Below are 27,689 nucleotides of genomic sequence, written 5' to 3' on the forward strand. Positions count from 1 at the left end.
ATTCACATCGATCGACTGTCTGGCTGGCTGCCTGGCTGGCAGCTTTTGGCTTTGCCGCCCCGCTACATGCTGCCCGCATTCCCTTGAACTGTGAACTCCACATGTCTCTACGTGTCTGTAACTCACGTTTATTTGCATGAGAAAGAAATCACGGCGCACACATGGGCCTCACACACACCCGCACACACATCGTGAAATCTTTGTGCCTGTGTAACTAAATTGTGCGCAAGAGCATGAAATCATATTTTTATTTCATTTTGTTTTTTTTGTGTGTGTGTTGTTGGTAGACGACTGCGAGTCTCTGTCTCTGCTCTTGTCAAGGATAAGCCCTCAAGAGCGCTTTAATTGCGCGAAATTGTGATGGAGTATAGGTTTTTGCACACGCATTTGACCTGTGACTAATTGATTGAGCGTTGCAAAAGTGGCTACGCCCCGCGCTCAGTTTCGCAAGTGCTGCAACTGCCTTCGCGTATCCTTTCAAGTTTATGCATTATGCATGATGAGACACCGTACAGCAGCTCGACACAACGGCAACGACAACGACAACTACTACTAAAAATTTACGGCGCTGCATTACCTGCAGCTATCTACGAGCAGCACTGGATAGCGAGAGACATTCGGTGACTGGAACACGTCGGCGAATGACAACAAAGCAGACTCCAAAGACGAGGAGTAGGGAAGAAAGGCTCTGCAAAAAGCATGTCAAGTTGCGGCATATAAAATTTATGCGCGCCTCGCACAAATGTTGTGCGACTTTCAGGCAAAAAGGGCTACACACGCACACGGCTCATAAATTTTTATTGTGTGGTAAAGATGGTGGCCTCCCCGCTCCTTGCTTATACCACCCCGCCCACCTTAAGCCATGTTTTTCTTATGCGTGTGGTCGCCAAAAAGGAAGAAAGCAAAACAAAAACAGTAACGCAGCAAAGAGCAACAAAAAATAAACGTAGCAGCCTTTTGGGCGCACTCTGCGATGAAGTGCCAAATGGCTGAAGAGCACACACAGAAGTATGCCACCATTGCTTTAGCCGTATACTACGGTAAGGGCATGGCAAAGTAATGAAGCAAAGTGCGTTCGCCCGCCATTCAACGCGAAATGAACTGACCGACCGAACCCAGAGCGAACGAGAGCAGCTCAACTCAACGTAACTCAGCAGAACAGTAACGTCCACGGCAGACTTCGAGAGGAAGAGAGACGTACAAAGAGACTGTGAGAGAGAGCTGTTGGAAAATAAATTCATTTCAGTGTCTCGTTGACGTATGGACGACGGATGCCTTGGCCTAGACGGCACAGGAAGTGTTATTTAAATGCAGGATATTGCATGCGGAAATTTATTATCATGTGGCATGGCATTCAAGAAGTATACACACACACACACACACACACTCGCACACATGCGTATTGAAGTCGCCAGACCACACTCTGATCTCCCAGTGTATTTCTATGTGGATTCCTGAAGCTGAAATGTAATTAAAAGGCAACAATTTCCCATGCACACACACATTTATATTGTAAAGAATTGTAAAGAAGTTTAATTGAATTTTCATCGCATAAATTTAACAATTTTTTGTTCCTTTGCTGAAATTGCCACTTGAAATGTTGAAGTGAAATAAATTTATTATAGATTTTGTTATGTTGTACCATTGAAAGTTTGATTTTGCTTTATTTAAACGCTTCTTCGATGACTTTGACCGCAGAAAAAAATTGAATCGTTTTGTAAATGAAAATACAATTGTTATTTATTTTTTGAAAATTGTCGGACTTTAATCGAATTACAATTTCAGCTAATACTTGGCATGGTTGCCGTTTGTTTTATTTGTGCAACACAAAGCACTTGGGTTATTGAATTTTTGCACATGCTACAAACAACAACAGCAACAACAACGATAACAACCAAAATAACATTTCCACAGTTTTTTGCCATATGTAAAAATGTCAGCATTGAATGCATTGCATTTTTATTGGTTTAAATATTTGCAGCACTTTTCTTATTTGCGTTGTTTTACAACGCAATCAATAGCTATAGAGAAAGAGAGAGAGAGAGAGAGAGAGGTAGAGAGACAGAGTGAGAGGGAGGGAGGAGAGAGACAGAGAGACTGACTGGTTGAGCGATACATGCAAACGCGGATGGGGGATTGAGAGAGACAGTTAAATAGAGTGCGATTCCGGCTTTTATTTACACTATGTATAATTTGTTGTTTGTGGTCACACAGTACTCGATTGTTGGATTATTATTGAATAATTGACGGGCAGCCACAGGCAATCGAATATTAATGAGCAATTAGACAGAGACCTTAATAATGGTACAATAGATGCAATCTATTTGGCACAATAGAAACCTAAAACACCACTAAACCTAAACGAAAATAAACTAAGCCCAACTAATTACAAATGCAATGCATGGCACTTCTTATGTGGCACGTTGCGTATGCGTAATATTTATGAGCTTAGGAACACACATACACAGAAAGAGAGTGAAAGAGAAATGCCTGTAAAGTTGGCTGGTTGCCGGCTCAGGCGCAAAAGTTATAAATTATTTGCAGTAGACTGATTGGCAAAGCAATTGCAAGCTGGCAAAAAAAAAATACAAAAAATTCAAAAACAAAAACACAATGCCAACTGATGCTGTAAGAATACACATAACAGCTGCAACCGCAAGAGAGGCAGCAGCAAACCAGAATGACAACAACAAGAAGAACAACGACAGCGCCAACGGAGAACAGTCAGTCAGGCCAATGAAAGGCCTTGCCAGGACATGGCAACAAGGCGCAAACACTCGAGTGCAAAGATAGAGAAAAATGGCGCATGAAATGAAGCGGAAATGGCACAAAAAGGAACCCAGCTATCACACACGCACGCACACACATACACACACATCCTCGATGCACAAACATTGGCTGAATAGGAAGTAAAGGGTGGGCAAGGGAAATGGAGGAGTGGGCGATGCGGTTGCGCTGCTAGAGGAAGCATGGGTTCGGTGGGTGTGGAGAGGTTGAAGGAACGGCAGCGGGAAGAGTGTGGCAGCCACTTACAGGGCTGAACTAATATGTACATTAGTATCTTTGAATGCATGTGAACAACTGATAAATGTCTGGTCATGTTTGCCTTTGCTTTTGCCCATTTCCCTGTATTCGTATTCCACTATTAGTGTGTGTGTGCGAGTGCATTGGTGTATGTGTGTGTGTGTTTGTGCCTGCCTAAGCGCCTGTGAATGAAATCGAGCGTCGAATGAAAAATGCATGCAATTTATTTTATTTTATTTCAGTTTAGTATACTTTGCTTCTTTGGCCCACTTCGACCAACACGCTTACATTCATTTCCACACTCTCTCACACAACCACACACACGCACACACACACATTCACACGAATTCACACTCATAAAACCGCAGAATAAGCGCATTGAGCCAACAGCTGGCATTGAGATTGCAAACAAAACGCTTCGTTTTCGCCAAACATTTTCAAAATTCACTTTAAAAAGCAAAACAACAAACTTGCATATAGAGTGTAACTATATAACGAGGGTGGCTCAAGTAATTGTATGTAGTTCAGTTAATCAGTCAATATAAACAATATTATATTTCGACGTATATACAGAAAAAGTTATTTTTCTAAGTTTATCCATTAAAGAAGAAACAATTAAATTTTTTATTCTCTTTAAAATCGTTTAAAATATATTATATAAATATATGATATATACATATGCATATACATAATTTCTAAAAGTGAGCAACAATAAAAACTGAAACCTTTTAAAAATATTTGACACATAATAAATTATATTATATTATTTATGTAAAATTAAAATGAACTTCTTTAAAAAAATAAATCATATTATTTATGTAAAATCAATACGCAATTGTGTTGGATAAGCTTAAGCCATTTGATCTCAGCTTAGAATTGTGAATTATGCGTAGTAACTTATAACAATAATTCATTCACAGGAAATAACATCAAAGAGAAACCTTATGTGAAACGCTGATAGTCAAAGTTATAATTGCAGGCAAAGTGAATCTAAAGTTGATTCATTCGCACGCTTAAAGGCCAAACCACATAAATAAGCGATAAGCTAACTATAAAAAGATGCATGCTCAACCGCACACACGTACAAACACACACTAATATAAACACTCACTAATACAGAGACAGAGACTCGTTTGTGCCTAGACTCATGCATTATATATGCAGTTGCACTGACTGTGGCTCTCTGCTAGCCAACCGCAACAAGTGCACTCGGCAGCATTGCTGACAAACTACTACATACACACACACACACGCACTCACACAAACATACTTACACTTTCACTCACACATTCACTCAGACTGACACGTAGACAGGTGTGCATTTAAACGACATGTGTCGTCTTCACACTCAAATGCACTTCAAATGCGCGCGCTGTGCACATTGCAACTGTCCACCGCCCGCCCTTGGCCACCGCCACCCCCTCCTCCACCTCTTCTCTCTTTAGACCTCCCGGACTAATGCCTGCCCCTTGAAACTGGAGGCAAGTGTAGCCACTGCTCTGCCTTGAACACTCATGGCTGACATAAACTTCCGCATTAAATCGACTTTGAACTTGAAAATGTTAGTTACCTGCTCGCGTACACACACACACACGTAAGCTTACACTTCACATACACATGTAAGCTTTACTCAAGCATAAACAATATACAGTGTTGCCTGTTGTTTGAAGGTTAAAGCACACACACACAGAGTGCTTGGAATCGACCTTTTGCAATGACTGTAAATATTTAAAGATGCAAAATTATAGCATCATATTTAAGCAGCTGGCAACTTGCAGCTGTTTTTTTTTTCTTCTTTTGCTGAAAACGTGCGGCAAGCACATCATTGAAATCTGTGCAGCTGTACTTTGGGGATCCTTTGCACGTGTCCAAAGTGAATTCGCATCCACATCCACAGCACAATCCAAAGCCCAAAAAAGTGTTCTGGAGGATGCATAATAGACAAGCTACTCAGCAACGTATATGCACGATTGCCAATCAAGTCAGCTTACTTGCATATGAATGCCAGCAAACTAAAATGAAGAGAGCGATAACGAAAGGGGGGAAGACTAGTTGTTGCTGTTGTTGTTGTTGTGTGCACAGTAAATGCGAACGCTTAATGAGCTCAATGCAAACTGCTGTGCTGCTGCTGTACTTAGCATTTGAGCTGTGTAATTAGCAGTGCATACATTTTGGCTAAAGCAAAGACTAAAGCAACGACTAATCCAATTGCAAAAGCACAACATTTCCATGTACAGAAAAACTGCAGACTTTTGCTTTAAAGAAAAAGAAGAGAAAGTGCTTAGTTGAGAATTAAGCAATGGGTAAACATATCAGTTTGGATCATATACATTTATAGAGCAAAGACTAAAGCTACGACTAAAATTCTACACTAAAAACTGCATACTTTAACTTTAAAATGGAAAGTGCTTAGAGAATTTAATTATTTAACGCTATAATTTACTTAGTTGAGAATTAAGCAATGGGCAAACAATTCAGTAATGATCATATAAATCTATAGAGCTCTCGCTCTCTAGCTTTTACGAGTGCCACCTTTACAGTGTGTGGTGTTTGTGTTTGTGGAAAACTTATTTCTTTGTCGATTTTATACCAACATTACGCATTCAACATTCTCACAGCGCGTTTATGGCGCCGCAATGTATACTATATGGCAAAATGCGATATATAGTTACAGTTACAGCTACAAAGCACACAAAAGGCATGCGATGACATTTTACTTCGGCGTCGGCTTCTACTTTGAATACCCTGTAAATACAGCAGTTGTTAACAGTAGCAAATAATCTTTAATGCTTTTAACTATATTAATATTGTGGTAATCAAATGATAAAATGAAAAGCATTTATTGTTAAAAGTCAGATTTATTCAAACCTTCAATCAAGACTAATTCCATCGCTCTGAATGGTTCATCCGGTAATACAGAGTCTCAAAAGAGATAAGAGAGTTATAACTAATATCAATAGAGAATTGTCAGAATAGCAGAGAAAGCGTAAATTGCATTTGGGTGTAAAGACATTGTTCCTATCACAATATTATTGCTATAGGGTAACAGATAGTCACGTACACACGCTAGTATATTAAGATTATCTATGCTATTTATATTCTTCTATATTGAATTCATGATAAATATATCAAGTTAGATTTCATTGCTTTAAACTTTATGATTTTTATACAATATTTTTACTGGGTAACTATTAGCCGTGCTCCATTCTACTAGCACATGTATGGTGTGCGTTTTTTTATGCGCTTTAAATTTATTTTGCTGCTGCACAGAGAAGCCACTAGCGATGGCGCCTGTCGCACGCACGCAAGCTTCCGGCCACACACACACTTACATATATGTATGTGTATGTATATATGGTAGATATATGCCTCACACACGCACACACACGATGTGGTGTGGTGTCGCAAGAGGCGAGACTCTGCTTTACAGCACAAAAGAAATGAAAACAACTTGCGTGCCAGTCTTCATTTTTATTTATCGTGCAAAGTGATTGTGTGTAATTGCAAAAATTGCGTTAAATTATTTAACAAGCGAGCGCGAAGCTAGGGAGAGCGAGTGCAAAGGCGAGAGTAAGAGCAAGTGTGGCAAATTCAAATTCACTTTACACACTTTACGCACAATGTGCAGGAAATTGATATATATATGCAATAAATTTGTTGACGATGCTTCAGTTCAGGAAATTATTTCGCCATAAACTCGGTAGCAAATTGAAAATGTTCAAATATTGAAATTATGAAATTTGAAATTTGTGTGTTGGAATGTGGAATTTGTGCATTTAGTGTGCGCGTTTTGTTAATAAATTTATGCATTCTAATTGAATTTTCATTGCAGCTGCGCAAATGAATGCGGTTTAATGCGGGGCAATTGGCCCCCCGCGTCTTCCCCACCGCTCAACGCCTCCCGCGCAGTCACGACACGACACACGGCAAAAGCAGTAACACCAACAGCAACAGCAACAGCGACAGCAATATGAGGGTACTAAATCAACAGCAGGAGCAGCAACGAGGAGCACCAGCCACGAGCATGAGAACGCCGCCAGCGGATGTGAAATTCACTTTGAGGATATGAAAATAGCACATAAACGAGCCATAACACATGAGAACAAACGGAAGAGCTTAAAAGGAGTACAAAATAACAGGCAACAAGAACAAGGCAGTTGGCGAAAACCGGCAGCTGGCAGCAACAACAATCAACACAACAACAGAACAACAACACTGCCAGCCAAAATAAAAAAAAAAAAACAAAGAAGAGAGCAACAATAGCAACAACAACACATGGCAACACACGAACACACACACGCATATCAGAGTTAAGCCCAAAGTCGCAAAAAGAAAGTGAAAGCCGAAAGAAGAAAACTGTAAACGACGCTTCGTGTAAACACTCAAAAGCTCGTTAAGAGAATACATCCTGGGCTGGCAGCCTACATCGGTGTGTGTATGTGCGAGTGTGTGCGTGTCACCATGTACCGACGCCAACGACGCCGCCTGAGTAGCTTCATCTCGCCTCAGACTGAACCTCAGCCAGGCCATTGCCATTGCCATTGCATAGTCGCATAGTCGCGCTTCCGTTTCCGTCTACGCTCACTCGCCTCATTTCCGCTGCGGCTGCAATTAAGCGTGCTACTTTCCCTTCGTGCACCAACAAAAATAACAAAAAAAAAAAAGCTGGAGAACACCAAAAATAATACACGACAAATAAAATGGACAGAAAGACTAACTTTAATGGTAAGTAAAAAGTACAAAGTTTAATTTCAAAATTGACTTGCAACTGTAGATGAAAGTTTTATCAAAGCGAATTATAAACTTGAATTAATCATTACAAATTTTGTATTGAAATTACAATTTTGTTTAATTACAAAATTAATTAATTTTATTAAACAGACTCGAAGTTGCTCAGTTCTTGATTGAAATTGACAAATTGCCAAAGGCAGCCAGCAACTAGTTTATTCATTATATTATATACACGACCTGCTTGCCTTTTGCAGATGCGCTGGATTACATATACATAGCCAATAGCATGAACGACAACGCCTATTTGATAGCCGAGCCGCAGCGGCCGAAAGATGATGACGACAACAACAATAGCAACAACAGCAGCAACGATGATGAGGACGAGGATTTTGCCGGCGACGATAACAACAACAATCATTACTATAATGATGGCGGCGGCGATACAGACTTTCGGAGCATAAATGCCGCCTCGGCAGTTGCTTCAACCACAACGACAACAACAACAGCAAGCTCACCGCTTGCCACAGCAGCGCTGGCGGCGGCAGCAGCAACTGCCTCGGTTGCTGCCGCAGCAGCACGCATTACAGCAAAGGCCGCCCATCGAGCGCTGGCCACAAGCAGCAGCAGTGGCAACGGCAAGGCAATCGAACTGATCGATGTGGATGGCAGTAATGGGGTTTCTGTGGCTGCTGCAGCTGCTGCTGCCACGACGGACAATAACTACACGAATGTGGCAGTTGGCCTTGGCGCCATGCTGTTAAACGATACGCTGCTGCTGGAGGCAAATGAAACGGCTTTGAGCATTTTTGGTGACTTGGTCAATGGCACCGGGCAGCTGATGAATGCCAGCGGGGCAGTCAATGTGACGGACAGCAAAGTGGATGAAGATGACTTCACGCAGCTGCTACGCATGGCGGTCACATCGGTGCTGCTTGGCCTGATGATACTCGTCACCATAATTGGTAAGTCGTCCACAACGGATGCGGAACATGGAAAGCTCATTAGGGTGACGCGACGCGACGCTGACGGAACTGACGGGACTGATGCTTCAGTTGTTGAGCGATAGACAGGTCAAAAGCCACAGCCACAGCCACAGTAAGAGAGACAGTCAAAGCGAAAGCTAAAGCCAAAGCCTAAACATAGACATAATTATTTGCGCGCGCTCTCCTTTACCACGCCAATAAATTCCATAGAAGCCAGTCTCAGGCACGCGCGTGCCAGCAAATCCGACGCGCCATTTCGCTGGGGAATATGGCAAACAATTCAATAAGGCAAACCGAATGACAGCAACCAGCAGCCAAAGCAGCCATCGCAGTTTGATGAGAAGAAGGCGGATCTGGTTTGGGGGATTTGTGTTTGGGTGGCGATTTTGCGCCCACTCAGCATTTCGGTTGAGTTTCAGATAATAAAATACGCGTAACTGATATTTATGATGCTGGGACCATTTTATATTATTTATTATTGTTGTTATTATACTTAGCTCAGCATTGACGACGGCGGCTGTATCAGGGGCAGCGTCAGTCGCAGTGCCACTCGACGGCTTGTTATTAATAAGGCAGCTCAATGCCATTGCCATTGCCATTGCCGTAGCCATTGTTGTTGGCTTCATTCATTACACGCATTTAGCCATAAATCCGCATAGCAAACAGAAGACGTTCGGCACAGCATTCATCTAGGCAGCAGCAAACAAAAAAAAAAAACAAAACAGATAGAAAAAAACGATGCAAAGACACGCCGCATTAAAATTGACAGACAATCAATCACAGTTTCAAGCCACGCGAAACCAACAAATTTTGTGCTCAAAAAATTACCATGAGAACTTTACGGCCCACCAGATTGTAAAACTGCGGCGCAACATTTATTTGGCATAAAACCAGAAGCACGAAAGTAAAAGAGCGCAGCGGCTGAAATTGATTTCATTAATTTAAGTAGATTTCATTTCATTTCGTTGCGTTACATTTAAACACAACGCAACGCAACGAAAAGCAAAGCAAAAGTCAAGAGCTAAACAGAAAATAAAAACCAAGCTCAAGCGAAAAGCAATGCCCAAAAAAGTATGCTACATTTTGCCGCCGTTTCGGGGGCCCAGTTTAATGGCAGCTGCCGCCATTTGCTATTTGGCCATTTTGCTCGCCGCCTGCCAGTTGCCATTCACATGCGTGCCTTGTTTTCTGCATTCATTTAGTATTCATTTTGATTTTCATCTAATTTGTGTTTATTTTTATTTTGTTTTTGTTCTCGCTGTTGTCGCTGTTGTTGTTGTTGTGTATTTTATTTAGCTTTTTTCGCTCTGCTTTCGAGCTGGCTGGTTTTTGTTTTCAGTTTAGTTTTACCCTCGTTTCACGTTCCACGTTTTTCATTTTGTATTTTTGTTGCCATTTTCATTTCGTTTTTCTTCACTTTTGAGCTTCGTAGTGGTTGCATTTGCGTTGAATGCTGTTGCTTTGCTCTCTGTTTTTGAGTGCCAGCATTTAGCATATAAATAAAAGGAAATGCTAATGAGTTTTAATGCCAACTTTAAAAGAGCAAACACGACAAATAGTTAACTGTCCAACGACACACAGGGCTTCAATAACAACAGTTTGTTTGAATAGAATGGACATGCTCGTTAGCATTTGAGAAATGTTTAACAAATTCCATATAACGAACGAGCGAACACATTAGCAATGAACGAAATCTGTATGCTATTTATTTGCTCACTTTGCTGAAATTTGTAATCAGAATAATTTTCAATTAATATGTAAATGCGTATTGTAGTTTATAATTTATGTTATCAGCGCACAATGCCCCATTTTAGATTGCATTAAGCCACTTATTGTTTTTATTTGTTCATTTATTATTCAATCAGTATTTAACGATTCAATTACTCCGTAAGTGCAATTTATATGCAGCTGCACTGAATACTGTACTTCTTTTTTTTTTGCTTGCCCTCTCTTATATTATCTTAAACAATCACCTTTTGTTGTTCTATTTCCTGGGGATTTCCATGACAACTTTGTGCGAAATCTTCATTTGAGAAGCCAGGGCAAAAACTGTACAGAGAGCGAGAGAGAGAGAGAGAGAGATAGCAGAAGCGTAGAGAACAAGAGATGAGTTGAGCTGAAATGCAAACAGTTGAGGGACAGGCAGCCTGTCAGTTTGCCTTCACTTTGACACTGAAGTGTCTAATTGCATGTGTATTCCTTTGTCGACAGCATGTATATGTGTGTGCGGGGGCTGCAGGGCAGTGTCCCTTGCCGTCGCCGTCGCTGTCGTTGTGAGTGCCGTTGCTGCTGCAGACGGCAAATTCAATGCCGCAAATTGCATGTCTTGCACTTGGGCTCAACTTTTACAGGTATTCTAGCAGCCATTTCTTTTTTGCACCTTCAAGTGCGCCACAAGTAGTTGTGACACTGGCAGACACTGCCAGGCAACTAGCAGACATCAAAGGTGGCGCTACTGAGTGCATCTCTGCACAGGCCGCTGTCAATTTGGCGCCTCATCTCCAACCCCTAACAACGAGTGCTGTGTGCCACCACCTTCAAGGCAGACACAGACGTCGACGACGGGCTTAGCAAAGTTTACGACAGCGCGATTAGCTGATGTCGTTTATTTTAGCTTTTGTGAACTTTGTCCGGGGCAATTCAAGTGCAACACAATGTGGCAGGCAGGCAGAAGTGAGGGGGAAGGCAAAATTGCAGTGATATTCGGTTTCGCTAGGCAACTGCAAAATGTTACAATGCAACATGCGGCGCACAAACCGACTAGCGGCAAGTTTAATAAGATTCCCATTTTATTTAACCCCTCACACACACATACACATCCAACTTTGGCAATTTACAAACTTTATTCCGCCCACTGCGGTTGCGTCTCGTTTTCATTTTCATTTTCGTTTTTCGTTTCGTTTCATTTCATTCGCGTTCGCTTTCTCATTCGCATTGCTTTCACTTGGCAGCTGCGCTCGGATTCGACTTGCAAACGTACTTAATTGAATCGCAAACTTTTCGCTCAAGTCAATTTTCGCAATTAGGCCCAGCTGCAGTGGCAACAATTCGCCTTAGCTGTCATTGCCACTTCTTTTTTTCACACAAATTTTTCAACCTCCTTTTGCTTTTTCCTTCTCCCATTGCAGGCAATGTCTTTGTGATAGCGGCTATTATACTGGAGCGAAATCTACAGAATGTGGCCAACTATCTGGTTGCCTCGCTGGCAGTGGCTGATCTATTTGTTGCTTGTTTGGTGATGCCACTGGGTGCTGTCTATGAGGTAAGTTTGGAAAAAAAAACACCATACAACTTAGGAATGTAAGAATCGATATCGAAAATAATGTTTCAATCAAACTGAGTTAGGTAAGGTCACAATTAAGTTTACAAATGTATTTATTGATATATGCGTTATTGTGATTAAATATACAAATTTTAATTGGTTAGTTTACTCTCATATAGCTAAGCGAAATTTCCATAGCTTCTGCTTTCTGATCGATTGTTTCTCTCACATAATGACAAAATAGTGTTTCACTTACATGAAAAGTGTGATAGGAAATAAGATTACTGATTAGGATAATTCTAAAAAAATTCAACATATATCTAAACGATGGTGACTTCTTCGCATTTGCCAAGCCTTATATATGCATTCGAGTGCAAAGACAACAAAACTAATAAGCAGCCCAACTGCAAATGCAATGAATATATTTTTGAAAAAATCCATCGGCAAGGGAAACTCTTTGGACGGTTCGTATGATGGCAGGGTAACCAAACTTGACTTCCGTGCCTGTCGAAACGATATTTCCAACCACTTTTGATACAAGCCCGCTTCACGAGTCACATGTACAAAACGAGTCAGTAGCATAGCCGATGGCAGTTCTGGTCGAAACGACATTTTCAGCTGTAGATCAGTTGAACATAACTTTAAGGATGCAACTCGAAGTTTGGGACGCATCAATTTCTGTTGCATGTCCTCAAGTTGCAACATTTTAGTTAGGGCAACTACATAGGCATAGCTTCTATTTAAACCAAAGAAATGCTTTTCTTGTGTGTTCTGATCAACCAAAAGCAATCGATCGGAAAGACCTTTTGGTAGTTGATCACTTTCAAAGAATTGAATGAGCAGAGGATCAAATATCATAATGCGCAGATTACTTTCACGGAGTCCTTGTTCATCTTCAATCTCTGATTGATAGTAACCAGTGGTAAATGCGGTAATAAAGCCGCTGCAGACGATGCTGGATATCAATAGATTGTAAATATGTGTGAAGAGCTGGAGTAGCTTGACAGGTAATCGCAGACGGCCGAATTCTTTTATATCTATACCTTGCATACAAATAATCCTTAAACTTGCATGGCAGATCGCCATATATGACATTCGTGGATAAGTCAGACGTATTATCACAATATGTGCAAAAAAAATAAACCACATGAATACACGCAAAGATGGCTTGATGGTATGTCGTAAATAAAAATGTAATGGTACTCGATCTGCTGTCGGTACTATAATGCAAACTTTAGTCCACTCCACGGTTAGGCTGTGTATTCCCAGACTTTGATTCCATGAAAGATTCGCTCCAATATCAATCAAGCGATTACCAGCTCGACGCTTAGAATTCAAAGCGAGATCACTTTGATTCTTAAATGCTAAAATTTCCATCTTTGCATTCGAATAACGTAGAAAAGTTGACAAAAAACAACCCATTACTCCTCCAATGTTCAAATTGCCTCCGGTTAAATCTGATTGATCCGTTGAATTATACTGTGAATGATGTGTGTAAAGTTAACATAATTGATTTGTTTTTCAATTCGATGCTCATCTCTTACCAAATATACATAAGGAATGTTATTATAAGCTGATACCAACCATCGATGGTGGAAGGAGTGAGCATAAACATTCCTAGATGGAGCATTCATATAAGTATCAGTTAGTTGAATAACTTTTATTTCCGATATATAACGATATGTCCAAGCTTTAGCTCCGTTTTGCCTTTTTCTAGTATGGCCCAAAGATAATGTCTCTCGAAACACCATGAAAACATCTGGATAATTTGCAATTCCGTTAAGGAATTTTCTTCAGTTGAGTGGTATATAAAAATTATGGCAACATAATATTTAGGTTGCAGTTTAGTAACAAAACTGTTAAGAATAGGATCATTTACGCCACTAAGAGGTATCATAAACAGCGTGAGTACATTCAAATTGATTTTCAAGGAACTAGTCCTAATATCAACGATAGATGCAGGATATTCCATAGTATTCATAACACGCTTCTGCAGAGAGTTCACATTGATTAGTTCGTTACCCAGTTGCTGATTCTCAAGAAGGATGACAACATTCTTTAAGACTATATGTTTTCGCATGTATGTTAATAATCGAAAAATATATTCAGATTGATTATCACTTTCTACTATGGGCTTTAATTTACTGGCAACGTGGCCAAATAGCCACAGATACAATAAAAGGCTGGCACACCTCATGCTTGCAACTCACAAACTGTTCTCGTGGCAAGTAAAAGCCGAGTCGGTGTCTACGCATTCCATGTTTGCACAGTTATTAAATGAAAATGCAGCTATAAACTTAAATTGGTTATTTTTCTGTTCTATTGCAAAGTAGTAATTCTCAAAGGAATCTCAAGGGAAACTTTGCTCTAATAATTCGAACTTCAATTTCTAATATAAAAGTATATATATTTTTATATATATTAACGATTTTTAATATGTTTGTTTCGTATATAAATATATCAAGTTTATAAATTTTCATTGAAATGAATATTTAAAAAATTGATTTTGTCATCCTCAAAGAGTTCGCATATCATCTTATATCAAGCAGAAACATACTATTTTGAGTCAATATTTAAAAAATAACTCGATTTAATAACCGCCCAAATTAATAACAATTTAAATTTTTTAGAAGTGCTTATGAAGTGTGCAATACATTTAGTTTTATTTATGTGAATAAAGTGTCGTAAAATTCTTGATAATGATTAAAAATTTGATTAGGTATAACTGGGATTAAAGTTAATTTAAGCGATGTCGTTTTGATTTTCACCATATTTTCTTGCAGCTCGTCTCTTTTTCCAAAATGCAAGAATACATTCAATTACAAAGACAATAAAGCTAAGTGTTATGCCCATGAAAAATTGGACGAATAAGTTTTTAAATAAACTTAATGGTAAAGGCAATATTTCGGATGGTTCATAAGGGGCTTGAGTAACTAATCCTATCTTCCGTGCATGTAAAAGTGTCATTTTCATCCATTTATCAAACAAGTCAGCTTCTTGAACTCTTCTTATAAAGCTGTCCATAAAATATGTGCTGGACATATCGTAACGAATCGGCAGTCTGAGATTTCGATAGGCCGAGCATAGTTGCGAGGATGCAATTCGAAATTTTGGTCGACTTAGCCGCTCTTGTATGTAGTTCAATTCCATATTATGCCCTGAGTTAACGACGTATACAAAGCTTCTATTTAAGGCAAGGAAGTGTTGCATATGTACTTTTTTGTCCACAAAAAGAAGGCGATCTGAAAGATTGCGTGGTAATTCGACATCATTAAAGATACGAATATGTTCATCATCAGAAATCATAATGCGAAGTCCACTTTGCACAAATGTTTGCATATCGTCAATCTCTGGTTGATAAATTCCATGAGTAAATGATCTAATAAATTTACTGAAGACTATGCTAGTCATTAACAGGTTATAAAAATGTATAAAGATCTGTAATAATTTGTCAGATGACCGCAAGTTTCGAAATTCTCTACAACTAATTCCTTGCATCATTGAAACTTTCAAACTGGCATAAAGTATCGCCGTGAATGACATTCTGGGATAAGCAAATCTCTTAAGCATAACATTTACAAGGACGACGAAGCAAAGAAATAAAAGCAATGATATATTCACTAAATGCTTCGGGTAATCTTCCAAAGGTAGCCTTTCTGCTGACGGCACGACAATGCAGTATCTTGCGACTCCAAGGATGGGGCTGTACTCTGTCATACTTTGATCAGTTACGAAATTTGCACCAGCGTCAATGTATTTACCGCCAGCTAAGCGCTTTGCATTCATCATCAGATCACTGTGATTCGCAAATGATAATATATCCATTGTTCCATTCAATTTTCGAAGAAAAGTTACTATGAAATATCCACTAAAGCCTCCCAAGCTCACATTGCCATTGGTGATGTCTTTCTGATCAGTTGAATTATACTGTCAAAATATATAGTGTCAATTAATATAAAAATAATTTCAATTAAAATATCTTACCACATATGCTTCAGGCATATTATCATATACGGTAACTAGCCATCGAAAATTGAGTGACTTTATAAATTCATTCCAATTAGTTTTAGTGTTAAACAATCTTTCTGTCATTCGAGTAATTTTCAATTTTGTTGTGCACCTATAAGTCCAACACTCATAGGCATTTAATTGCTTTTGAATTAATCCAACAGTAAAAATCTTGTTGTTAAAACACCAAGAAAAAAACTCAAATATTTCTGACTTGTTTAGTGAAATATCCTTTTTCGGTTGATATATGAATATGATTGTATTTTTATGTGCTGCATCCAGCATTTTCGGAAATTCTCCTAAATTTGGATCGTTTAAATTATTAAAGTATACCAAAAACACTTTCAGTTTATTGATGTATATTTTGATTGGTTCGTATTTAGTATTAGTAACAACTAGAGTTGAATTAAAACTGTTTATTATTCGTTTATAAATAAGGTTATTGCTCCATTGCTGATCTCCAAATAAAATGTTTACATTGTTAAACGACGCAATCCTATTAGTTGCAGCTAAAATCCACAAAATATACTTGGTTTCTTTATCACTCTCCACTATAGGTTGAAGTTTACTGGCAACGTTGGCCAATAACCAAAGATACAAAAAAAGATTACCACACTTCATGACTTCAATTTACAAACTGTTCTCCTGACGAGTGGAGGCCGAATGGTTTTTCGTCGATGTCGATGAAATCCATGTTTGCTTAGTTATTAGATGCCATTAAAGCTATAAACTTGGATTGTTCAATTGTCAGTCCGTCAGAAAATCAGATATAATTACTTAATGCGCTCTGCCAGAGCTAGCAAATTCTCAAGAGATTTGCAGGACACATTATAGTTTAATAATTCTTATAGAAACACATAAAATAAATCGAAATTATTAAAAAACAAAAGTTTAAATTAATCAGATGAGGATGCTCGAATTGGAATAAAACAAGATTCTAAAAATATTCCAAAACAATACCACATAAATACTAATATATAACGTAGCCTATACAAATTGTCAGACAGCTATATCGTCTCGGCTCGCTGATAGAAAGTATACATATTATAATATATTATAATACATTTCTACCCTATGGATAGTAAGTATAAGTATCATTTAAAAAGATAACTTTTTTATGCTTAAAAGTGTATGCAATCATCTGGATTACTAATTACAACAATTTACATCTGAAATAACAAAACTCCAATACCCATCTGCTAAAACCATCGCAAAACTAATTACATTCCCGATTTTTTATTGTTTGTTGCTCATTGAGTGTACAAAATGTTTATTAATATTTTCGTGCAATATAGTGTCGTAAAATTCTTGATAATGATGACAAAATGATATACAATGTAATTAAACGATGCTGTTTTGATTTTCGTAAATCCTTCTTTCAGTTCTTCTTCTTTTCCAAACTGAAAGTATACATTCGAGTAAAAAGACAATAAAACTAATACTCATTCCCACAGCGAATCTAACAAGCGTCTCTTGAAAAAAACTCAACTGTAAAGGCAACACTTCGGATGGTTCATATGATGCTTGAGTAACCAATCCTATCTTCCGTGCATGTAAATGCGTCATTTTCATCCATTTATTAAACAATCCAGTCTCATAAACTCTAGGTACAAAGCTGTCGAGAATATGAGTTGCAGGCATATTGGGACGCATCGGTAGCTTCAGATATTGATACACGGTGCATAGCGTCGAGGATGCAATTCGAAGTTTGGGTCGACTTAGCTGTTCTTGAATATAATTCAGTTGCTTAATATTCTCTAAGCTAGCGATGTATGCAAAGCTTCTATCTAAAGCAAAGATGTGTTTATCATATACTTTTTTATCCACAAAAAGTAGTCGATCTGAAAGATTGCGTGGTAATTCATCTTCTTCAAACATGTGAATATGTTCATCTTCGAAAATCATAATGCGAAGTCCACTTTGCACAAGTGTTTGTTCATCTTCAATCTCTGATTGATAATAGCCAATAGTAAATGATTTCATTAATGCACCACATAAGATGCCAGCAATTAACATATTATAAATGCCTATAAAGAGCTGCAGAAACTTATCTGATAACCGCAAATTACAAAATTGTCTAGAACTTATTGGTTGCATACAAGAAATTCGTACAGCTGCAAAACACACCTCCAGAAATGGCATTTGGGGATGAATTAATCGCTTAATTACAATAATTGCAAACAAAGTAAAATAAAATAAGAAATGGACCGACACTTTGACCCAATGCCTTGTATACTCTTCTAATGGTAGTCTGTCTGCTGCGGGCACGACAATGCAGTATCTTGTCCCTCCGATAATGGACCTTAACGTTGTTATGTTTCGAAGAAGTATAAGATTCGCACCCGCATCAATATATCTATCGCCAGCTAATAGTTTTTCATTGGTAACTAGATCACTGTGATTGGCAAATGATAATATATCCATTGTTCCATTCAAGTGTCGCAGAAAAGTTACTATAAGATATCCATTGAAGCCTCCCAAACTCACATTGCCATTGGTGATGTCTTTTTGGTCACTTGAATTATACTGAAAAAAAAACTTGTTGTTACTAAATAATAAACTTGTAGCAGTGTTTATAATATTTTACCAAATATGCTTCAGGCATATTATCATATACGGTAACTAGCCATCGATAATTGAGGGACTTTATGAATTCATTCCAATTAGTTTTAGTGTTAAACAATTTTTCAGTCATTCGAGTAACTACCAATTTGTTTGTATAATAATAACTCCAACACTCATAGGCATTTAATTGCTTTTGAATTAATGCAACACTTAAAATATCATTTTTAAAACACCAAGAAAAAAACTCGAAAATTTCTAATTCGTTTAGTGGAATTTCGTTTCTTGGATGATAAATGAATATAATGCGTTTTTCATTCACTGAGCTAGGAATATTTGACAATTCGCTTAGACTGGGATCTTGTAAGTCATTAAAGACTACCAAAATAACCATCATCTGATTTACGAATATATTTATCCATCCAATTTCATTGTCAGCAACAACTAAAGTGGAATTAAGCTCGTGCATTATTTGTTCATGCATAATGCTATTGATGTCTGATCCTGTGCTCCTTTGTTGGTCACCAAATAAAATAGCTACATTATTAAACGTCATGTGGTTTTTAATTGAAGCTAAAACCCACAAAATATACTCGGTTTCATTATCACTTTCTACGATGGGTTGAAGTTTACTAACAACTTGGCCAAATAACCAAAGATAGAGCAAGAGGCTGGCACACTTCATGACTGCAATTCACAAACTGTTCTCCTGACGAGTGCATGCCGATTCATTTGGAGTCGGTGCACTTCTTGTTTGCACAGTTATTAGATGGCATTATGAGACCGAGCGAGGCTTGAATGCTTCCCTTGTGAGGAATCAATTTTAATATGCCATAAACTTTTATCGTTTATTTCACTGGCACTCTGAGACTGCGAACGACACTTAATGCTCTCATTCTTATCTATTTAACGCACACACAGATCAGCCAGGGTTGGATACTTGGACCGGAGCTGTGCGACATTTGGACCTCTTGTGATGTGCTCTGCTGCACTGCATCCATATTGCATCTGGTTGCCATCGCTGTCGATCGGTAAGTAATTACATTTTGTGGGAGTGGCAAGTTAAAAAACAAAAAAACAAAAACGAATATAAGGGTAAGAGACAGCTAAAATCAACACATTTGATAAACGAGCTACAAAATCCACTTGTAAGCGACGTGTAAAACAAGCCAGCATAGAATTTTCTTTTTTGAGAAAGTGGAAAGTGAGAGAAACTGACAATATATAAGGGTATTGCTTGTGTGTGTGTATGTGTCAGTTAAACGAATCAATCAATCAAGTTTTTAAGATGTCAAATCTCTTTACAAATCCACTTGGCACAAAACGCAGCGCACATTAAAACACATCGAAAAATGAAATGCAGAGAGAAAACACTTGAGGAATGCCAAAGAAAGGAAATGGAAAAGATACTCTAGAGAAATTTGAGTCAAAATCAAAATAGAAAAGGGTAAATGGTGCGTTCGATAGGTAAACATTATACCACATATGCATAAAAAAAAAATAATAAATGAAAGTATCATGAGCAAAATGTCAAATTTTGATAGCCAATTCGGCAGCAAATCCCTCTGTCAAACTGATATGCCGCATTACCCAGACGCCGTTATCTGTCTTTTGCCCTGCAACGAGCGCCAACCCATTCGAAATTGTCACTTCGCGGCCAACTGTCGGACCCGTTTACGAGTATATCGAACGTGTCCCGTTAATGTGCTTAGCCATTTAGGGTTGACAAATCCTTGGGCCAATGTTTACTTGGCTCGCCTCATGCCCCCATCCCTATCCCCATCCCCATGGCCATGCACACATTATGGCTATATCAATTTAAAATAAAATCCTCAGTTATTGAAGCGTATGGCGTATGTAGCATGCCTCGCTGCATATCATCAATCAATTTGCAGCTAACATTTCAATCAATCAATCCAATTGCTACGCATCGCAACAGCAACACACAATAACAGCGAATGTTAAACGAAATGAATTTCATTTGCAGACCATGAAAAAGCAAATTTAATGCCAATAACAAGTGCCCATACTCATTAGGCAAAAGAATCCCGAGGCGATGCTTGAAAGTCAGTTAATTTAACCTGCACTTGACGACGGTGACGACGGTGCACGGCAGCATGAGAAGTCAATTGTTGATGGCATTTTGTTGTGCACTTAGTTGCACGTTGCACGATGCACATTGGCGCTGGCAATATTGTGGGGGGGTAATTTTCAATAGATTCGCGTCGCGTATACGACTGAACGAAATGAGCCTCCAGGGCAACCGCAAAAGCAGCAGTAAAGAAGCATTTTGTGTATTTAATGAACACTTAGCGCACCCGCCGAAATTGCCAGCTACATCGGCAGTAACAAAACAACCCAGTCAAGGCCCGTGAGCCTGTGCTAATCCCAGGACAACGTGTCGTATGCGCAATGTAATTTGAAATTGCCAAAGCGTAGAGCGTAGAGAGCTCGCTGCACTTGACTGGCTAATTTCATTTTATTGAACGACGACACCGTCATAGGCATAGCCACAGCAAGAGCAGGCAATAGGCCTACATTAATTGGCTAATCTGCAGGTCAATGTGGGGCCAATTACACGGCCAGTTTCAATTAGTGCAGCTGAATGGCAAAAGCAAAGCCCCAAAAACAGTTCAAACAACAAATAATGCAAGTAAAATTATATTTATTTTTTTCTTTTACATTTGTTGTGTACGCACACATAATACAAACAAATAAACATTCAAAATATTCATAATTATAATTATGATTCAGCGGGCATCGCGGCGTATGCGTGTTGTTGGATTTAGAGTCTACTGGCTGCAGCTCATTAAAACGAAACCATGCAATTATTATTAGTTTTGCACTAATTTGATGCATCTGGCTGTGAAATTTGAATATTAGCTGCGGGCGTTGCACATGCCGCTTAGGGGAGTAGCATATTATATGCAAATTAGCGCAATAAAATTCAATGCTAAGTTTCAACACTTTAAGCTTAAAGCATTAAAGTAAAATGTGACTCGGTATCGTGCAGGTAGCCAAACCAAAAGATGAGCGTCTTCTTCGTCTTTTATCATTGCGAAAGCGAACGCTGATTTGGCTGTCAATGGGCAAATTGAAATGTTGGCCGGGCACAAATTGCCTGTCAATAAACAAAGCCAAGTGATGCTTAGATTTTGTATTGCATATCAATCAGCATTCAGTTGAAATGGCCAACGCAGTACTTTCACTATTGCTTGGGTCTTTGCCTGTCAGATGGACGTCGAAATGAGTGGCGTATTATGATGGGGACTAAGACACGACACGACCCACTCAAAAGTATGCAAATGAGCAGCAGCATGACAGCCCCTGATTCGCCTGAGTGGCACCTCATTGTGTATCCGGTCTATTGCTCTGTTTTGGGCAAAGGTCTCTCTTTAAAGCCTATGTCCAATTTCGTTGAAACAATTACATTGCCTCAGGGGGCAACACACACAAATACACACACAGAGACAACGAGTATTTGCTAGTTGTCACTTGATATTTAAAATAGAATTCAAAGCCTGCTTCTACTTATCACCAAACGGAATGAAAATTAATGTGCTTTTAAGCAAGAGGCCCATTTGCAGCCCCATTCGCATCATTGTTGTCGTAGTTGAAGAGAGCCTGTGACGGCAGCAGCAAATGCCAGATCCGTAGTCGTAGCCTGTAGTACATTAATAAATTAAGTTTGTCAAACGGTCCTTGCTCCTGGAGTCTGACTGCCTTCTTGGTTGCCTGCCTGCCTGCCTGCCTGTTTGCCTGCCACCCGCATGATAAATAGTTTTGCTGAAATTCGACTACAATAATAATATTTGCAAGTATTTGTCGTTACGAGCCAAAGCCAAGTCGTTGACAAGCGAGCAGCCAACAGGTGACGACAGCAACAGCACTTTTCCGTTGCAAGCATCTCAGCCCCCCACTGCCGCCGCCGCCTCCTAAATACCCATTCTAGTGCGACAACGTTGCCAAGTTCATTTTCCATGTCAGTAATTTTTAAGCAATTAAGACAAAGTGCCAACAATATTTACGAAATTGCGAGACAAGAAACAGCAGCAGCAGCAGGAGTAGGAGCAGGAGCAACAGAAACAGAAACGGCAAATGGAGAACAACAAAACCATGTCCAGAGCAGGCAACCCCAAAAACCCGAGCACAATAAAAGCCTATGATACGATACCGGCAGCAATAGCAACCAACAACAATAACAACAACAGCAACAACTACGATTGCTACAACAACAGCAGCCGCAGGAGAAAAAAATGGCGCATGGTCATTAATCTTTATGCCGTTGGCGTTGCCCATTGCTGTTGTTGCTGTTGCTGCTGTCGCTGTGGCTGCTGTTGTTGTCGCAGTTGTTGCTGCTGCTGCTGCTGTCGATGGCGTTGTCAATGCCACAAATATATGCACATACACAACACTTATTCGAGCACACCCGCAGCTATGGCCGACCGAACTGTGCATAAATTTCACGCTCTCTGCCATGTTGCTGACGTCATTATTAGTGCCAGCAAAATGACAAATACCACACCGAGCGACCTTCTGCCGGTCAAACAATCATTTAAATGCAAAATTTTCTCGTTTTGTTGTAGCTCTTCCAACCCACTCTCCACATGGCATTTGGCTCTATATTTAACCCAATCAAAAAAAATAAACGATGGAGAATCCTTTCATACTAAACGACCAACTGTCTGGCAGCATGTTGCTCGTAGTAGTTGCAATTGTTGCTGCTGCACCAGTTGTTGTTGCATCTGACATATTCAATTAAATTTCAATTAAGTTGACTGTGATTTTTTTTTGCTGTTGCCATAAATTTTTTACCATTTAGCACTTAAAACGTAATTACATGTTAATATTCGTCGTCATTGCTGTTGTCGTCGTTGTCGCTGTCGTTGCTGTCATCGTTGTTTTGGCTTCTCTGTTAGCTTAATAACAACTACAACCGCACGACGCCAACTGCAATAACAACAACCAGCAACAACAACAACACCAACAATTGCAGCAGTTACCACAGCCACTACAACCGCAACTGTCCCCATATGCCGCACAGTGCCATGTGTAATTGTAATTGCTGTTGTCACACAAGAGTTTTTGCACTTAGTGCAGGTACACTGCATGCCAAAATAATTCAGACGTATAGCAGGACAGTATTTACACTTAATTGACAAAAAATGTAATAGATTCCTACATTTAAAAAAAAGTAAATTTAACAACTCATTTGAGTATTTTTTCTTTTCATTTTAAAAATATAAATACCAAGTTCAAAAATAATGCCAATTAAATTAACTTTTTAAAGAGAGTTACCAGTTTTCTAAAAAAGTAACAAATTATAGATGTAAAATATACTTTCTAAGTCAAATTTTAACGAGCACAAATTTAACGTATGAATGCATTTTCAAAATTTATGTTTGCCTTGCATATTAAAGTTGTTATAATTGCTAAATTGTTGGGCTTAACGCTTTTTAAAATTATAAAACTTCATTATTTTCAAATTGTAATTAGCTTTTCAATTTCCAAAACATTATTAACAAAATTCCATTAAAGTGTTGAACAAAATTTTCATAATATTAAAAGTTATTAAATAAATTGTTCACATAATGACCTAATGCACTGTTTGACAATTTAATTTTATGCTGGGCATGTTGTTTTAGGTTTGTGTGCACTAACTGCTGCCTGCCACTGTTGGCCATCATTGTAAGTGCAAATGAACATTGTGCTCGTATTTTACATAATTTTCACGATGTCGCTGGTCATTTTAGCATACTGCGCGCTTAGAATCATCAGCAGCAGCATCAGCTTCCCCCCTTCTCCTCTACCGCATTCCTATTAAGCTGACTTCCTCGCCATGCCACGCCTTCTACTGTTGTCTGCCCTCAGCTGTGGCTTTGCCATTTACCGCAGCGTTCATGTGCAATTTAGCTGCAGGCCGTGTGCAAAGTTTTGTGGAGCCTTTTTTTGTGAGGTAGCATGGGGATTATGGTGTGTGTGCCATGTATGTATGTATGTGTGTGTGCGTGTGTGTGAGGGTGGCTGGGTGCTCGTATGTGCGGTAGGCAGTGAGCATAGCCTAAACAAAAGCACAGCCTTAATTAAATTGCTAGTTAAACAAACGCATTAAACAGTATAATTAGTTTTCATGCCTGACACATACACACATGCACACACCCACACACAATAGACCCACATACACAGACAGAGACAGCTAGTCAGTCAGTCAGAGAAAAGCAAGCTGTAGGTCAGGAGGAGACAAACCACTATTCGAATAACGCTTCATTTGCTTTGCACATTTGATTTCACAAACCGAAATGCCAAAACTCATGTGTTAGGCAGTCACACACATACACACACACATATACAGAGCACACACACAAATACGCCTTTCAATCGGTTAATGAGACAAAATAGCAAGACAGTCAGTCGACTGGCAAACAGGCAAGCAGCCAGGCAGGCAGCACACTAAACTATAGGCAAAAGCAAACAGAGAAGCCAAGCAATAAAACCGGATATGTTACTAAGACATTTATGTTATCTGCTAATGCCCTCGCACACACACACACATACACACACACACTCGATTCACATACACAGTAATAGTTGTTAGAGCATTTGCAATGAGGTGTTTGTTACATTTAAAGGCCGAAGCTATCTCGTCGAGCGTAAACTCAATGAACTTAACTCAAGTTCATAAAACAAATGGTAAATATTTAGTGTGTGCAACTAAAATGGTTTCAAGTGCTTTTAATCTCTGTCAGAGCCAGAGAGAGGGAGAGGAATAGAGAGAGAGAATGACAGAAAGAGAGAGAGTGAGAGTGTGTGCACACTTGGGGCATATTCAATCTCGATTAGCACGGCTTGACATAATTCTAATGATTTATGTATTTGCCAGACAACATTACAAAATGCCTCAATCAATATTTGCCACAAACACACGCACACACTTAGAAGAATGAGCAGAGATTCGTGCTGCGTGTATGTTGAGCAATAAACTTAATTATGTGCCGGCTGAATCGTATACTTGATATAGAGACAATCAAAAGTATGTTGGCACACACAACTCAATTACCAGTTGTTAGTCAACTCAACATACACACAATCGCACACACATACACTTGCACTTGCTGAGTTGCACTTGAAAAGTGTTGCCTACATTTTGGGGTTAACCGAGAAGTTTTTAAATAAAATGTCAACTGGCTGCTGCTGCTGCTGGAAAAGCAATTATAAGACCGAAATTTGAAAGCCACAGTGGGAAACATTTCAAACATTTCATTTGAATGGCAAAGCATTCAAACCGCAGCCAAGATGAATTACAATTCTATAACTGTCACACAGCGGCTAACCCAAAAGTCTATGTCTTCCCGCACCCCCTCAAGGGTTGCCCCCTTTCTCTTTTGTATCAGTGTGTGTGTGTGCGTAATTTAAATTTCGAATTTGTAAAAGTCGCATAAATCAAAATAATGGCGCAAGGGCTGCCTGCTACCTCCCAGCTGCCAGCCCGGCTGCTGCTGAATGATTAATCAGTGCGAGAAGTAAATTGAATTTCAAATAAATCAAATGAAGGACTTCGAAGTGGAGAGCTGAGAGCTCAAAATGGGGGGCGTGGCGCTAAGACAAATGAACAATTTTATAGTCAAATTGAAAAAGCTGACCAAAAACTGCACTTCAAGCTCAAATGAATACATTCAAGTATTGCAATTTATCCACGTTTTTGAAAATTTGCCGCAAACATTGAAAATGTTGTGGTTCCATTAAGCTTGAAGTACCTATTCAGATACATATGAATTATATACCTACATAAATATATATTTCATCTTGGGTGTGTTGAGGTTTGCTCGTATTTAGTTTTGCGTTTAGCAGAGTTTGCGCACGCCGTGTGATTAATGGTTGGTTTTCGGTTTGAACCAAAACTTTTGCCACCGGAAAGGAAACTCGGCTAGCGCAAACCGCAAAGTGCCAGACAGAGATAGAGAAAAGCCAAGTGTGTGTGTGTATGTGTGAGTGTGAGTGTGAGAACGCCAAAAGGCAAAACATGCACAAAAAGCAAATAGCCAAAAACAGGCAGGCAAGCAAACAAGGCAGAAAGCCAGCAATCCAACAAACCAACAAGGCAACAACTCTCTGACCCCAAAGAATCCATTGTTGCTAAATATATTTTCACATTTTTGCAATTTTCCCCCCATTGAGAGCGTGCGACTTTTTCAAGGCTCATTGGCACTGGACACGACGAGCTAATGATGCTGTTGCTGTTGCCGTTGCCGTTGCCTTTGCCGTTGCCACTTGCCAGTCCTCTCTCGCTGTTCACATTATGAAATTGCAATTATGCCGAGTACATTGAAGACTTATGAAGAGTGCCAGCCAATTGGCTGGGACAATTATGAAGGCCGGCAAACATTTAAGCTTATTAAATATAATTAAGTTGCGACTCCCCAAACGCGCCGGTCGCCAGTGCGAAGAACCATCGTGCAATTATGCAAATTGTTTTTAAGGAAAACTGCATGTGCACTAAAAGATTCATAAAGGCGGCAGTGGCGGTGGCCACCACAACAACAACAACAACAACAAGGCGCACAGGAGATGCCCCAGCAGGGCAGCCAGACAGCAATCAACGCACTCGGCTGCATTCAATGCAAGATTACTGACTTCGTCTGGGCGTGGTCGCCCAACATTTACTTTGCTTTTGCTTTTGTTGTCCCGCTTATTTCTTGCTCTGCTGCTGCCGCTGATGCTGCTCCTCCTTGCAATTTACATAAGTTTCTTGTTTTTGTGCCATAAATTACAATTGCTGCCCTCTCACAGTGGCTGCAAAGACGCAGGCACGCATAAAGGCATTCAGAGCATATACTATACATATATGTAGGAAAACCCACACCCACAGGACATGGGACACAGCACAGAGCTAACATAACACACACAGCAGCGCAGTGCAGACAGGACACGAGGCGGCACACGCACCAAACGGCACAGGCCACATATGCGATGCGATGGGCCTGTAATCAACAGAAGACGCATCCTGTGCCAGCTGTGCGCCAAGTAGAAAACTCCGCCATACGAGACGCACACAAACAACAATAAGCGCAACTTGACACCATCCAATGATCACTTGCAAGTTACCCTAGAAATCTCTATAG

The 27,689-nt window shown here is 39.4% G+C and overlaps 1 protein-coding gene across 3 annotated transcripts in view; it reads left to right on the forward strand.

The window, feature by feature from the left end:
- LOC117572754 (5-hydroxytryptamine receptor 2A) overlaps nucleotides 1-27,689 on the forward strand; it is a 71,399-nt gene that overhangs the window by 18,945 nt on the left and 24,765 nt on the right. For 2 of the 3 annotated variants that reach the window (XM_034255838.2, XM_052006181.1), the window contains exons 2-5: nucleotides 6,857-7,749; nucleotides 8,010-8,717; nucleotides 11,867-12,000; nucleotides 19,492-19,601. In XM_034255838.2, coding sequence (XP_034111729.2) covers nucleotides 7,725-7,749; nucleotides 8,010-8,717; nucleotides 11,867-12,000; nucleotides 19,492-19,601 — 977 coding nt within the window. In that variant the 5' untranslated portion in view covers nucleotides 6,857-7,724. Of the gene's footprint in view, nucleotides 1-6,771; nucleotides 7,750-8,009; nucleotides 8,718-11,866; nucleotides 12,001-19,491; nucleotides 19,602-27,689 lie in introns of those variants that run through there. The other variant, XM_052006180.1, reaches the window with a different exon arrangement.

The sequence above is a fragment of the Drosophila albomicans genome, chromosome 3, assembly GCF_009650485.2.
Source record: "Drosophila albomicans strain 15112-1751.03 chromosome 3, ASM965048v2, whole genome shotgun sequence".
NCBI lineage: Eukaryota > Metazoa > Arthropoda > Insecta > Diptera > Drosophilidae > Drosophila > Drosophila albomicans.